Genomic DNA, 16,344 nt, shown 5'->3' on the forward strand with positions numbered 1-16,344 from the left:
TCAGGATATGTTTTCTCTTACCGGACTTTTCCTCTAAAAGCGAAGGCATGGGGAAGAAAAACAGAGAGAAAATGAGAGAGGTGACAGGTATTTTCAAGAAGAGGCATTGGAGACTCCGAAGGACCTCAATCAAAGCAGCCCACCAAGGCAATGTTTCCGCAAACGCTTTCTGTTTGTGTCTGACAAGGTCACACCTGCATTACTGTCTTCAGTTCAGGATTCTGAGGGGCAGAGTCATGGCTCCACGGTTCCATCCAAACACATTTTAAGCTATCTTTTCAGTGACTCACAATGATCAAACAGATTCATATCTTAAGAACAGGATGTTAGAAGTAACTGGAAAATGGCATTAATTCATTACAGCTATGCATGGTCATTACGCAACAACTGGAGACTCTTCCAGAAACTAATCTCACTATGGAAGCTGATGGTGTCTCTTCCCAGTTCCTCCTGGTTCCAGCCAGCTCGTCTCTGCTCCTATCTTTCATTTTCTTCTGCTCATTTCCCCAGCAACTCTTAGCAAAGACCCATCATCTCTCGCAAACAGCAGTACTCCCTGAACTTTTGATGTGTTCTTCTAACTTGTGATTTTACTTCCAAACTTGCAGCTGTGTCTCTTCAGCTCTCCTTTATTCTCTCCCCAGAATCACCTCCCAAGAAAAAAAGTCCTTCCATGCCCCTGCCGCCCCCACCCCCCACCCGTGACTGTTTAGAGAACAGAACGTGAGCTCCACTCTGGAACAATGCCTCCCCGACTGGTCTACAGAGGAGTTCAGGCCCCCACCTCTTCTCCGTTGTTTGCCTGGGAGGTCTGATATTATCAGCACACCCTTCTTGATACCTTTTGAGTGTGGCACACACTCAAGGCTTTCCTGCTTTCTCTCTCTGCTCAGCAGCCTCAATGGCTTCTCCCTCTCAGCCAGTCAAACCCTTCTTCAAGGCTAGAAGAACTTTTTTTCCATGTAGCCTTTTCCAAGGTTCCCAGTCTCTCTCTCTCTTACACACACACACACACACACACACACACACACACACACACTTTATCTTGTTTGATGACAGCACATTCCTTTCTTCAAAATAACAACAATCAACCACTTTCTATTTGCTTGGAATTTGTTAGCCTCGGGCAACACAAGAAGATCCAGGCAGTAAGCATCACAGTTCCTGTGTTGTTCTGTATCATCCGCTATCTCTCCTCAATGGACTCCCAGTAGTGGCTACATGTTCACAGCCTCTAGCCCCGAACACACTGCTGTGTCTAGTTTGCCCTCATGCTTATGAAATCCATTTTTGCATCCTTTCAAACATTATGCAGATGTTTGAGGCACAGTATCTTCTGAGATATGAAAATAAGAATTATTCTCTAAGCAAGGCAGAATCGTGAATAGCCAAGATAAGTGGCCTTATTTGAGATGGCGCCTTTACCAGTTTTTCCAGTATTTCACGTAGCTCCTCCTTGAATGTTCATTTCTCTGCCATTAGTGACCATGGATGCTAACACCTATTAGGGACTCCAGACTCTGGAGGTGTCTGGATTTACACACATTAATGAAGGATTAATTATAGGACCACATATCCTGGGGGACTTTCTCTTACAGCAAACACAAATGCTTCCTAATAGCCAAGGGCTAGGGGCCAGGGGAGTCTATCATTGGTGCCATTTTCAGATACAGACAGGTGGTGAGAAATACAGGCAGATGAAGAGGATGGGTGTGGCTTCTCCATCTACAGACAGACACACCTGTGGGGTTAAAGTAGGAAGCCACAGAGGGCTCACGGCTGTGGAAGAGGCACACGCCTTCCATGGACTCAAATTAGCCCATCTTTGCTCTATGCCTTTCGGCTAGTCACTCTGGGCCTTGAACCTGGAACATGGCACAGGTAATTGCTTTTCCTGATACTGGCTAGCCCAGACTATCTAACTTCAAAAAACTTGGTCCAAGGTGGACCCAAGTCCCCTAACTAGACGAAACCATTGTTCACGCCCTGATTAGCATCGAGATGGAGAACAGTGTAGCCAAATACCTAAAGGCAAGGATAATGTAAATCATTCTGCCTCCCCTAGCAGGGCGACAAGTGTCACAGTGTGAACTTCTACTAGTAATCTTTCAGCAGGGGATTACATTCTTTTTGTAAGACATATTTATCAGTCGTTTCTAGAAACAAATGCGTTTTGCTTAATGAAAATGAGGAGAGGAAACATGGAAACAAAATGACATGGGTTTCTCTGTTCTTCCTATGCCTCCTCATCCCAGGACATAAGATGGATTAAATCCCCTTCGGTCAACATGTTGGTTTGCGGTGTCAGCGCTCATTAGCGCCATTTAACATCTCTCTCTCTCTTTTTTTTTAAATATGGAATGCTTCACGAATTTGCGTGTCATCCTTGCGCAGGGGTCATGCTAATCTTCTCTGTATCGTTCCAAGTTTAGTATATGTGCTGCCGAAGCGAGCACCACTTAACATCTCTTAATGTAAGAGTTTCTTAAGTATGTTAAAAAAATAAATTATGAAAATTCTGTTCAGGGTTAAAAAAAAGAAATTAAGACACCTCTTGGTTTAAAATAAAATAACATCAAATTTATATGAGGGTTTTTTTTTTTTTGTGTGTGTGTGTGTGTGTTTTTCCCCCTAAGATCATTTCTCTGACTAGCAGCCTTAGCTGTCTTGGAACTAGCTCTGTAGACCAGGCTGGCCTCGAACTCACAGACACTAAGTTTTAACTATGAAAAATAGCAAGCAAGAATACTCAGAGAGAGATGTATGTTATAGGCTCACACGTAAATAGAGGTAAAGTAGGTGAATTTTTAGATTGGAGAAAACCCAAAGGAACAGAAATTTTCTTGTACCATAGACCAAGAAAATCCAATTCCTGACTTGCAAGCTTTTCTAACAGGTAGCTCAATTTTAAGATCAGTGGGGCATCAAAAACCACAAGCAGGATGGAATATTCCAGAGTCAAATCTAAACTCACAGGCCTTTTAAGATTTTGCAAAGTGCTTAGCTTTAAAAATAAGGTGGCTGAATTATGAATCTTTTAAATAATGGGATTATACTTTAAACTAACCATTTCTTTCTTTTTCTTTTCCTTTTTTTTTGAGAGAGAGGTTTTGTGTGTGTGTGTGTGTGTGTGTGTGTGTGTGTGTGTGTGTGTGCGTGTAACAGTCCTGGCTGTCCTAGGACTCACTTTGGAACCAGGTTAGTCTCAAACTCACAAAGATCCACCTGCTTCTCCCTTCCCCCCAAGCGCTAGGATTAAAGGTGTGCACTGCACCACTACTGTCTGGCTTAAATCAATCGTTTCTTATTATTTGTGACCAGTTGGGTATCTTTAAGTAGCAAATAGAAAAGGTTTTGGTTTAGTTGGCCATTAATAGACATCTAATGAGCACTCGGTAAAGACCTGACATTAGACCAGGCACACTGGTGAACAACGAAACAGGAGCGTTGCAATGAGCTGACTTGAGGGTTTGGAAAGAAGAGGGACAAAATAATAAATACAAAAAATAAGCAGTTAATGAATACAACAAATAAACAGGGTACTCATATTCAGAAGAGGAACACATTTTTAAAAGGCAGAGCAAATAAGGGCACTTGGGAATAAGAAGTTAGGGTGCTTTATGATTTCAATAACATGGTCAAGGTGACTTGAGCTGACACCCAAAGCTGGTAAAGAAGCACACAGTACAGCCATCTGGGGAAGAGGTCACAGGGAGACAGGAAGAAGTGTGATGAATGGTAACAATGGGGGCTGGGAGCCAGTGTGTGTGTGTGGTGGGGGGTGGGATCTGGCTCTGAGGGTCACAAGGCTGTTGGTAAGAGGCTTCACTCTGTCCCAGTGTGATGGACATCTAGCTGTCATGTATGGACTCTCAGGTCTGAGTGTTTAGTAACCGTTGCCCTTGGCTAACAAGAGACAAAGACTAACGCAGCAAACAACGCCAGAAAACACAGCCCGCTGGTGTAACACATGTTCCCACTTGGTATTGCTCTTGGGCAGCCTGTTTTGGTTCTCCATGTTAGAAAATACAAAAGCAGGTTCCAAGCAGGGTAAGCAGTGGGCAAGGGACTTTATTTAAATAGACAAAACAAGATCAGTGCGTCTTGCCTTCTGTCTGTGCTGTCCACAGTGGGACATGTAGCTCAGGCCTGCACACGTGGCCCTACTTTTGATACAACTTGAGCAAGTTATACCCTATGCTTGTTTTTTTTTCTTCCTAAAGCAATGGAAAATTACACTTCCTGGTGGCTGTGATGGCACGTGTCTAAATCCTAGCATTCAGGAGCAAAGGAAGGCTGTGGATTTGAGGCTGTCTTGGGCTACACAACTCCAGTCTTGGTTACGTAGCAAAACCCTGTATCTAAAAATAACACATCTGCCACAGTTGATTTTTTTGGCACTAGCATATAGCCCCACAGGATAAACAATGGGTACTTGGTTTTTCATTATTATCTGAATCTTATACATTTGCACATGTTATAGAAACTTTATAAAAATAAAACAAACTGTTGTGGTTTAAGAAAGTAAATTCCAAAGCTGGCAGTGGTGGCACACACCCTTAATCTCAGCCCTCGGGAGACAGAGGCAGGCGGATCTCTGTGAGTTTGAGGCCAGCCTGGTCTACAAAGTGAGTTCCAGTACTGCCAGGGCTGCAAAGAGAAACCTGGACTCAAAAAAACAAAACAAAACAAAACAAAAATCCAGATGCTCGAAGGCTCAGTGTTAAGGATCACAAACAGAAAACCTGAGGCTTCAGAAGAGAAAACAGATTTCCTACTGCAGCATTCAGGCTTGGAGCAGAAAAGCCCTAAAAGGAAGAAGTCTCAAGGAAGGAAACACATGGGCAAGCTTTGATGAAAAATTGCAGAACCTGTCAGGGCACCAGGAATGCCCGCTGCCATCATTTCATAAGTGGAGACAGAAACGTGGATGGCACAAACTGGGAAAGAAACGTGGGACTGGAAATCATAAATTTGTTTTTTCAAAACAAAACAAGTCGCATGATGTTATGGCTAGATGCCAAGTTCTACATAATTTCTGGTAGTGGGACTATCCACTTACCCAGTCAATCAATGAGCACGCTCTGTGATGGTTCCTGTGGTCAACTTGGTTAGGTCTGGACTCAACAACGACACATGCCTCTGAGTGGGTCTGGCAGGGAATTTCTAGCAGGCTTAACTGGGGGTGCAGTGGGGCTACTCTCCCTCCAAAGGGCAGCCGAGATGTTAAGACGTCTGAGGGAAAACAATGGTGCTTTTGCTGGCTTGGCTGCCCTTGCTGCGTGCTGGAGAGTGCATCCATCTAACTGTTGCTACTGCTGTTGCTGGCATCCACTGCCATTGATGACTCTCAAGGAACCCTCCAGGCCTTCAGGGCCAGACTGGGATCGATGAGGCATCTGAGTTTTTTGTCCTCTCCAGCATGCAAAGACCCATTGCTGGACTACCCCCTCCCCATAACGCTAAACTAACACGTTGCTCTTTGTAATATATATCCTGTCTATCATTTCTGTTTCTCTAGAAAACTCAGTACATGTACTATGTGTGTCAGTCAATGCATCATGCTCTGGAGGTAATGGCTCCTTGCGGGAGACTTAAACCTACCTCCTCTGAGAGCAGGGACAGTTGCCAGAACTGTTAGCAAGTGATGTGTCCCTCTAGAAGTTACTTTACACATTGCTTCTCTGGAGTTCACTGTGCTCTGATTATGGCCATTCGCGACTAAAATGAACTCAGATTCCAGACCCCACAGAGGGAGGACTGACATAGCCAAGAAAAATTTGAAAGATAGAAAATTCAGCCTTTTAAAAAATTGCAATTGACCTAATTCAAAGCATATCACTCCAGACTTTGCTAGTCTTGGTGCACCTGGTCTAAGATGCTTCTATGTCAATATGTGTCAGTGGTCATCTTCACCATGATGAAACAGGTTAGCTTGCCTCGGTCAGTGGAACAAAGTGGAAGAATCTGGAGTTCTACAAGGAAAAGCTGTTAGCCCTGTGTAGGGAAACAAGATCTCGTATTCGGACAGTGCAACCAGCGTTCTCTGGGGATGTACTGACTAAGGAGCGTGAGGATGAATACCAAATCCCTCCCTCATGCTTCAGACCAAAACACAAAGCAATGCAAGGATTTCTCCTTATCAACATAAGGTAGGAATGGTGGCTTGGGAAATGACACTGTGAAAAGGGGCAGGGAATGGAAGTCACAGAATTTTTCAGAAGAAAAAAAAATTAGTAATGAAGGAAAGAACCAACACATTTTAGACATAGACTGTCTTCTATGGCCAGTTGGTGGTTTATTAAAATGTGGAGAAGACGTTTAAGAACAATCCTGTCTTATGTCTGTTAGGCTGCTCTAGGAGCCCCATGTAGAGGGAGATTCTCAAACTACCTCTGGGATCTTCTGCAATGTCTGCAGAGGTTTGGAAGTGACAGTAGAAGCAATAGTACCCCATGTTTGCTAGCCCCAGTCTAAACCAATCCAAACTGAGAAGACCGTAAGATGAGCTGGTACAGCTGAGCATTGACTATCCAGCTTCCTGCACGCACGAGGTCTATACGACACTTAGAACCACGCGGTATTTAGTCTCTCCTGGTGTGCAGGAGCCTGGGCTTCTCCTCCCCCACTAATGACTCTGTGTTTTCTCCTAAACTCAATAGGGTGCTGAACCTTCTGCCAAAGTGAGGACAGGCAAGGGGGTGGTGTTACCAAGCAGCAGCAAATTTGTGGAGTTTGCTCTCTGGCAGGGTAATTTGGGGGCGGAAGGTGGGTGGGCCACCTGGAATCAGCCATCAACACCAGACTGTCTACAGTTCAAAGCTATCTCCCTCAACTCATACTTTCTGAATAAATCACTCCATTACGGATTGCACGTGTCCAAGAACAAGACCAAACTCAAAAAGCAAATTACACTCAGTAATGCATTAACTCTTCATATCACTGAATTTTCAAGGTACGAGGAGGAGGAGGTACAAACCTATACTTAACCGCCTCCTATTTTCAACTATTTGACGAGCCCTCTTCTTGACTTCACACAAATCCTTCTTTGCTATTTTTATTTCCTCCTGCCTCCCACTAGTCTCTCAATGGAAGGAGAAGGAAAGTGATGTTGAGGAGAGCCACTTCCCAGGGAGCCCAGCTGGCTCCTTAGGTGCACCGGGACATTTCTCATCCCCTCCTGTCAACTCTGACCTCAACTCTAAGAAAGTCAGTACTACTGTTCCCATTTTGCAGACTGAAGAACTGAAACCTAGAGTTAAATAACTTGGCCAGGACATAGACTCATGGCCTGTGCTCTTCTTGCTTGCTCTTAGTCTTCAAAAGGATGAGCTGGAGATGCAGTTTGGGGTAGAGCTATACATCCAATCTGCTCTTATAGCAGTGTTTCCCATAATGATGATGAGGCCAAGATCACAGGGGTGAGCAAGGCATGTATGAGTCGGAATGTGAACTAAGTTTTGTCTCAATCCTGGAGGGTGGGGGAATCCCTGAATTGCTATGATGTAGGTGGGTCTTCTGTCTATGTGTTAATTTCATTGGTTAATAAAGAGACTGCCTGGCCTTCAATAGGACATCAGCTTAGATAGGCAGAGTAAACAGAACAGAATGCTGGGAAGAAGGGAAGTGAGGCAGAAGCCATGAAGCTCCAGCCCAAGATGGACGCAGGTCAGACATGCTGAATCTTTCCAGGTAAGACATCACCTCGTGGTGCTACACAGATTATTAGAAATGGGTTAAGCAAGATATGAGAGTTAGCCAAGAAGAGGCTAGATATAATGGGCAAGGCAGTGTTTATATGAATACAGTTTGTGTGTTGTTATTTTGGGGTATAAGCTAGCTAGGCGGCCGGGAGCTGCATGGCAGGAACACTGCCCATAGCCTGCCGCTCCTTCTACAGAACTAAACATGTATAAAAACAACCCTCCTCAGGGCAAACCTGCCCTGAGTCCTGGATCCTTGAAGACCAAATGTAAATTTAGAAACACACGAGAAAGGCAAAGCTCTCATGTTGCACAGAAGCCACCGGTCTCCCAGTGTCTACTGAGCATGGCTAAAGCTGCACCCTGTGCATTCCAGAAGGAAAGAGACTTCCCCACCAGAGACCCTGGGAGGAGGGAGGGAGACAGACCACAGTTTCAGAAAACCACAGGGAGGGAAGGTGGTATGGAGAAGGGGGAATGTCAGTGTGTGTCTACAGCAGCACAGTGGTACTATCTAGTGAAGTAACTTGAAGAGTAAGAATGTTTATTTTCCAGGTGGGCGTCAATCGCCAGTACAGCTTCTTGAAGAAGGACCATACTTGAAACAATTTAGTAAGGCTTCTTGAATCTCTGTAAGGCAAAGTTCTGAATATGTTTCCCCAGTTTGATGCTGAGGCTAATTAATTATTGAATGTGGGTCTAAATGACTTTTGAGTTTTTGGACCATCTAAATAACAGTATTCATGATATTCTTTAAAACATGCTCTAGGCTCTGCAGAGAGTTCTAATGACATTGAGATTGTCTCGAATGTTATGTGCTTTCAAGGTTTTGTACCATCTAAATATCAGTATTCATGATATTTTTAAAAACATGCTCTAGGCTCTGCAGAGAGTTCTAATGGCATCGAGATTGTCTCAAATGTTATGTGCAGTCTGAGTGTTCATTAGCCCTCAACTCATGCATCTCACCGAGCAGCCCCAGAGGGAGTATGAGAATTGTTGTGCTTACGGGTGAAGAAACAAAACTCAGATTTGGAACCTTCCAGGATCACTAGCAGAGAGGTGACTCATTTGAGCAACTGTGATAATATTACAATAAGTCTATATTCGTTTTCCTCGAGTTTCCTTACAGAAAGCCACACTCAGTAAAATTCCATTGTATATTGAACCCTGCTTTTTGCCATGGTTTGGAAAGGGATCTTAAAGTTCAATGTTATTTTACTCTTTAAAAACAAAAGCATTGGGCTGGAGAGATGGCTCAGCGGTTAAGAGCACTGGCTGCTCTTCCAGAGGATCCAGGTTCAATTCCCATGCCCACGCGGTGGCTCACGACTGTAACTCCAGTTCCAGGGGACCCAACACCCTTACACTGACATGCAGGCAAAATACCATAGCACATAAAATATAAATAAGTCCTTAAAAGAAAGAACAAAGCCATCTCTTTGTAATATACTGTAATGGAAGTGTTCATCCGCTCTGAGTTTGCACAGGGCTGTCCCACATGTCTGTTTTTGGGAGGAATGGAAAGGGCAGGGCAGCTACTGCCCCACTGTGTGTTTGAAGACCTTGCCTGAGTTCAGGTAGGTCGTCTCTTCTCCCCCCTCAGTGGCAAGTGCGGTTTTTATGTGTGTTGAAAGAAAAATCAATCTCATCTGTCCAGAATAGAGAAATTGGACTTAAAAGTTCCTCTAGATGTCAAATCAGATTTGTTGAAGAAGGGAAGTTCAAGGTAGGCAGGAGCTATAAATGCCTCATACATAGGTCAGGGCACGGAGGCACAGCATGCTGTTGGGGGCAGGATTGGAAATGTGGAAGCTTAGCACAGCTCTCAAAAGGGAGAGAAACAAAACGAAAAATGTAGAATATTGACAAGGAAACCAATGGCTGCTCCCCAGGGGTCTGTGTGTGCCAGTCATTTATTCATGATTAACGAGCTCCTCCCACTAAGCGTGGACAACGGAATGCCAAATAAGACTTGCCCCTGATAGAGGCCTATAAAGTCAGCATCCAAACAACTGCAGGGCTTAATTACCATCTTGGCTTAACAGGTGAGTACATATGCCCTCCGTAACAGTCCTAGGGCTCATATCAAGAGACACAGGAAGACACAGTGGCCAGCCCAGCCCAAATCCATGCCTTCTTTTGCTTCCACTGCAGTGCCCACTAGTGACCCACAGTCTCAAGCCAAGTGTTTACACAGAAGACTTTCTAGAAGGCACATGGAAATAAAGGCCTTGGGTGCCATGGTAACTACTCCCACCTGTCTCCTTCTCCCAGGGCTTTTGGACACTTAAGGTCTCCCAAATACAGCTCTGTTTGATGACTTCTAACGGGGGTGAAGGAAGTAGGTGAGGGGCAGCATGAGGGCACAGCTGGGTGAATTATTGTTGCTTGAACGAGAGGATAAGCTGTGGATGAGTGTAGAAGCAGGGGCTGCAGCATCCCACACTGCTCTATCCTTGGCCTGATCCCATTAACTTTGGCTGACTCACAAGTATTTATTGAATGACAATGATTCATAAGGCTCGGTGTCAAAGGCAGGAGATTTGGGGTGGACACCAAAATGTGTCATGCATTCTCCTGAAGAAGGGTGGCTTGCACCAACTTTGAGTCAACCTTCACAACTCTGCATACCTCAATATTTGCCTCTGCTGCAGAGAGCTGAGCTGATCAAGGTCATGTCTTGCCATGGCTCCTAAGAAGAGTACCAGATGATACTGCGGTAGAGCAGTTTCTCCTCAGCCAAACACATAACACGAAAGCATCACCCAGTCTCCAGAGCTCAGCGCAGGCTGTTTGTTGAGGGATGCCCAAAATCATTCATCTCTCTCTGTCCACAGCATCCTTCAAGTGTTTAACTCAAGGTCAGTTGGCAAAAGGAGGGACATATTTGTACAACCATAATCAAGGATAAAAATCATAACACAAGCTCAACAATGAAATACCCTGGTCTAAGAAGTAGTGAGTATTCCTTTGACCAGGAATAGTGGTCATACTTTTGATCACAGTATTCTGGAGGGAGAAGAGGGCAGTCTTCACTAGTTTGAGGCAAGCTCGGTCTACATAGTAGGTTCCGTGCCAGTTAGAGATACACAGTGAGACCTTATCCTCAAATAAAATGGCCCCAAAGCAATGAAGACAGAGGAGTTACTCCTGTTGCTGGAGGGGTGCATTCCGACCACACAGGATGCCTGAGTGGAGTCTTATTTCTATTCAGCTTGACAGTAGCCAACATGCAGTACAGCTTTACTGGTCTTTCAAAACTGATGATGAGTCATGTTTGAAAGAACTTTCTACCCTTTCATTTGGTTCCTAGCAGACTCCTCCCAAATATTCTGGGACCACTTATGATACAGTGGCAGAAGCTGCTAATGTTCTTCTGATTAGCCTTTGTTAACCTGTCTTCTAGCAATTGAACCCAAACTTTAGTCGGCCATATGTCTTTCCAAGAGAAGACTGCATTTCTCAGACTTCCTTTGCAGCAAGAGCTGCCCTGGGAGTGAATTGTTACCAGAATCTCGTGGTAATGATGTGAGAACTATCTGAGTCAAATCTTTAAAGGGAAACATGTGCTTTCCATTTTCTTTCCACTCCATCTCAAAATCTAAATAGGGAAGGGCTTGGTGTCAGGTAGCAACAACCCAGGAAAGCAGAGCAATGATGCGCAAAGTTCCTGGGCTTTTGAGTGATGCTTGGGAGAAGAACTCTCTAGCCTTCTGTGCTGTCTAGCATGTTTGACATTAATGTAGGAGAGAGATAAAGCCTCTCTATTGTTAAAGCCTTGTTACTTTTATCTCTGCTGAAGCAGCTCAACCCCAGTGCTCTACCTTATACAGAGGTGAGATCCAAAACAAGCATGGGTGATTTTCATTGGCTGCCTGACTCTGTTACGGTATTGTATCAGGAAAAGAAGGGGAATTAATACCACTCACCTGGGAGTTAATTCCTGGATTGCCCTTTATCACATTTTCTATTTTACATAAAAATCCAGGGACACGATGAAATCTGGATTAAAAATACAGTATGTGTTCAATGATACAGAAGAATTTTACTACTCATTAAAACTCTAGTTTTTGTCAGATTCCCAGGCCTGGCAGCAGATTAGAAGCTACTTCCCTGTAACCTGCTTGAGAAGAGTCTGTGAAGGAAAAAAATAGACCCTGTTCCAAAGAGAAAAAGATTTGGAAATTCACAAAGGCATTGGGAGCATAGGTGAAGATAGCTGAAAAGCAGGTACGTGGGGAATAGAAGCTAAGCTCGGGACAGCATCAGTTTGCTGTGTTCCCCAGTGGAGGAGGGGAAGCAGAAGGCTCTTAAAAGGTAGCCCAGGCTGCCCTGGGAAGAGAGGCTGGCAGTCCTACCCCCAATCCCAAAACTACTCACAGGTTTCAGTGAGGGAGTGATTCCAAAACGGAGTTCAGCAGAGGAGAGGAAGCCCATTCCACTCTGTATGATGCCATGACAGCTGGGTACCATCTAGACAGGGTCCCTATTGTTTATAAACATTTTACCCAGGGAGTTTAAGAAAAGGGACCCATCACAAGTCAGGGAGCCTGTATTATTTTGGGAAGTCTTGGAATGATGGGAGAAAGTGTCCAGCTTGCCGACACTTTGCAAAGGACCCTGGTGTGTGGAAAAGGGAAGGTGGTTGTGGAACCAGACACTTGTCCGGTACAGGCTTAATACCAGTGTGAAGCACAGAAAAGTCTTGGGGCCATGTGTTCACACGAAGCCTGCATCCCTAGCCTATAATAGTTTCAATGTTTTGAGAGCTCAGCATCTCATTCCTCTCTGTTTCTTGCCCATTAAGCATCTCCCTGTCTTTTAATATATACTTTCAGGTTCAACTTCTGTTTTGCTACTGGTGTGTGTGTGTGTGTGTGTGTGTGTGTGTGTGTGTGTGTGTATGCACAGTGGCATGAATATGAAGTCAGAAAATAACCATGGGGAGTCAGTGCTATCCTTTTACCTTCAGGTTCTGGGGATTGAAAGTAAGTCTTTTTTTTTTTTTGTGGTTTTTTGGGTTTTTTTTTTTGTTGTTGTTGTTTTTCATCATCTTTTTCAAGAAGGCATCTCGCTGTGTAACTAGCTGTCCTGGAGCTGGCCGGGGTGCTGGGAACGCAGCCCCGCCGCCGCCCTTATTACTACAGGAGCTCACTCTGTAGGCCAGGCTGGCCTCACACTCTCAGAGATCCACCTGCCTCTGCCTCCGAGTGCTGAGATGACGGGCATGTGCCACTCTACCCAGCTTCATACATCTATATTTTTATTCCTCTTATATTTGCTTATTTTGCTTACAATTTTTCTTATTATTGAAAAATTTTGTTGTTGTTTTTTCTTTTTCTTTAACATTTTTCTAATTCCTTTCTCTTATTCTCTCCACTCTCCCCTTATTTAAGCTTGCTGTTCTATTTTTCCTTTCCCCGTATCCTTCTTTTATCTCATTCAGTATTTCCACATTTATCCTAAATAATATTTACTGTTAGAGAATGCTTAGTATTAGTTTTTAAATTTTTGTATTATTATTGATATATTAGTGGATTCTAATTGATTTGTGCATATTTCCATATCTTGCATGGTTTTATGCTGCTGTTATTACAGCAGTTTCTTTCCCTCTCTGGGTTGCACCCAGGACTGAGCCTTCAAAAGCAAGCTTCTTAATAAGAATATCCACAGATAAAATGGACAGAAATCTAAGCCAAGAGATGAACAAGCTACAGTCCAGAACAAGAAACAGAAAATGCAAAACAACACAGCTCCTTCAAAAGATCCTATCTCTTCAACTACGAAACTTGAAGATACTGAACTAGGTAAAATATCAGATGATAGTCCTGAAGGTTGACTAGTATAGTGGTCACTGGTCTCAAAGAGGATGTATGCAAAGACTCGAATTCAAGAAGATGAAGCCAGGAAGGTGAAATCAGCAACTTAGAGAAAAGGGTTGGCAAAATGGAGGAGGAAAAATCGGCAACATATTAAAATCAGCAGTGTGAAAGAAATTCTACAAGGAAAATGGGATTTTGAAAAAAAAAAGATAAAGATTAAAAACACAGTGAAGCAAACAAAGAGCACACTGGGAAGTATCTCCAGTAGACTCTACCAGACAGAGAATGGGCGGTAAGTCAGATAATTACACTGAGATGCCACCAAGAAAAAGAAATTATGACCTCACTATCTCGTCACCTGGCAGTCTGTGGGGTGGATGGAGCTGAGGTAAAAATGAAGAGATGGAAAGTCTGTTCAATGAAATTATAGTGAAAAAAGACATGGACATCTAAACACAAGAAGCATGTCGAACCCCAAAGCTGTATGATGGGGGAAGAACTTCTCTATAACACATTATAGTAAAATTATCAAAACTTCATAAAAGTTATAGACAAATTATCAAACCAGCAAAGAAATCTTGTAAGGAAAAAAAAAACACACACACCTACAAAGGCAAATATAAAACAAAACAAAACAAAAAAACCAGGAAACTCCAGTTGTTTTAACAACAACCCTGATCCAGGAAAGGATAGGATGATTATTTCATGCCTCAAAAGTAACTGTTAACTAAGGCTGCTAAACACAGCAATGAAATCTTATAAAACTGGTGGAGAAATACAGAGAGGAAGAGAAAACAAGGCAGTTTGTAATCATCAAGCCAGCACTGCGAACATTCTTAAAGGAATGCTATACACAGAGGAGAGTTTCAACTCCAAGAGCACAAGAAAGGATAAATCTCAGGAGAGGAAAAGCTCAATAAAGGAGCAGTTGGAGGGAAATCTATCAATTCCAGCACAGGAAAACAGTGAGCTTCTACACTAGCAAGGGAGAAAAGAAAGAAGAAAAAATAATCCAAACAATAAAAACAACCAATGAAATTATAGACACTAGCAAACATCTCCCAATATTAATCTTAAATATAAATGACCCCAACTCATTCAGTACAGAGATACATATTAGCTAACTGGATTAAAATGTATGAGTTGTTTAATTTTTTATTGTTTCCCAGAGGCATACCTCACTAGCAGGGACCCCCACAGGAGTCAAAAGGATGGAAATCAATCCATCAAGCAAATGGAATTTACCAGACTGGAGAGACAGCCTACAGAATGGGATAAAAATTTATGCTAACTATGCCTCAGGTGGGGGAATAATATATAGAATCTAAAGGTTCCATTTGGAAGCTAATGGTTGGTTACCCTAATGATCGTCATGCCAGTGGGCGTCTCTTGCCATGTAGGTTGGTTTTTGATCAAATTTTAGGCCTAAGCTACAGGAGGATGTTATACCTGGTACTGTAAATGTGGTCATGGCTGGGGTCATCGTGGGTCCTTAGAGGGGAGCCTCACTCTGCAGTTTAGTTAAATAGACATGGTGTCAAACTGTTCTCTACACATTTATGTTTAAACCCCCAGATCAGTGATGCTCTCAGCCTTTGCCTTAGAGACTTCTGTTCGCAATGAGTGAATGTTAGTGCAGAGATCACCTGACTTTTGAGTGCTCAGGTCTAAATGGGGTCAGTTCTCAAAGGCTCTAAGGACATTGTAGAAGAGGGAGAAGAAGGAATTCTAAGAGCCAGAGGATGGGAAGTGCTGCCGTAAAGTGTTGTCTTCTGGACGTTCCTTAATTGTTTCACTTGAACTACACAAGACTAAGTCCATCAAGTATCCCATCATGGACGGGCAAGGGGGCCAGAAGGTCCTGTCCTCCCAAAGGAGCTAAGTACAATTAAGTGTTGCACAGGGAAGTGGGAGCCGTTCTCCTCAGTCCTGTAGCCAGTAGTCCATTGCACCACTCAGGCAAGTAACTTTTTCTCATGTTTGTGCAGGCAACCGTAATTAGATGCAGTGCATCACACACAAAGAAGACACAGAATAGGAAGCAAACTTGAGAAGAAGGGTTTGGTGGGTGAGGGGGGCCGGTGGGATAGTAAAAGAGACTTTGGTCAAAGGTTTTTGTGTGTGTGTGTGTGTATGTGTGTGCGTAATGTTTGTATGAAATTGTAAAAAAAATAAGTAAGCTGTGAAAGTTTAAAAACTAAAATATTGACGCCATCTCAACCCCGGTCAAAAGACAAATAGCTATCTGAGGAAAGAGGAACTCTTACACGATACTGCTGGGAATGTAACTGCTGTAGTTGTTCTGGAAGTCAATGTGGAGGTCCCTCAAAAACCAAACCTAACCAAACCAAATCAGAACTACCATCTTGCCCAGCTTGATGACTCCTGGATGTATTCTTGTGGGACTCCAAGCATACCACGAGACATTTGTACACCTGTACTGCCGCACTGTTCACAAGAGCTAAGAAATGGAGCCAGCGTAGATGACTGTCAGTGCACAAAGATAGTGTGGGACACACACATAATTGAAGCTTTATTCAAGCATAACAGTAAATGGTATCATGGCATTCACAGGAAAATTGACAGAGCTAAAAGATCATTTTGGTAAAGCAAAATAATCCAAGACTAAGATAAATGCTCAATGCTTTCTCTCATATGTAAACAACAGTTTTGTGTGTGCATGTGTGAGCATGTGTGCATGTGTGTATGCATGTGTGTGTGTGTGCATGTAGATTGTAAAAGTAAAAAAAAAGGAACCATTGAAAAGGACAGGGAGATCGTAAAAGAGCATTGATTGAAGTGGTGGGTGGAACTCA

General features: G+C 43.3%; 1 protein-coding gene and 1 non-coding gene across 27 annotated transcripts in view; both read right to left on the bottom strand.

The window, feature by feature from the left end:
* Sgip1 (SH3GL interacting endocytic adaptor 1) overlaps positions 1–16,344 on the bottom strand; it is a 196,527-nt gene that overhangs the window by 69,323 nt on the left and 110,860 nt on the right. For 21 of the 26 annotated variants that reach the window (XM_041651236.1, XM_041651258.1, XM_041651251.1 and 18 more), the window contains one exon: positions 22–33. The exons of the other annotated variants lie outside the window; for them this stretch is intronic. In XM_041651236.1, coding sequence (XP_041507170.1) covers positions 22–33 — 12 coding nt within the window. The remainder of the gene's footprint in view (positions 1–21; positions 34–16,344) is intronic. 26 annotated transcript variants of the gene reach the window in all.
* LOC121448994 lies at positions 2,350–2,456 on the bottom strand. The gene has a single exon (XR_005974454.1). It is a non-coding gene; the product is annotated as a U6 spliceosomal RNA (small nuclear RNA).

Source organism: Microtus oregoni, unplaced genomic scaffold (genome assembly GCF_018167655.1).
Source record: "Microtus oregoni isolate MIOR12 unplaced genomic scaffold, Mior012 000005F_ref0000423, whole genome shotgun sequence".
NCBI classification, from domain to species: domain Eukaryota; kingdom Metazoa; phylum Chordata; class Mammalia; order Rodentia; family Cricetidae; genus Microtus; species Microtus oregoni.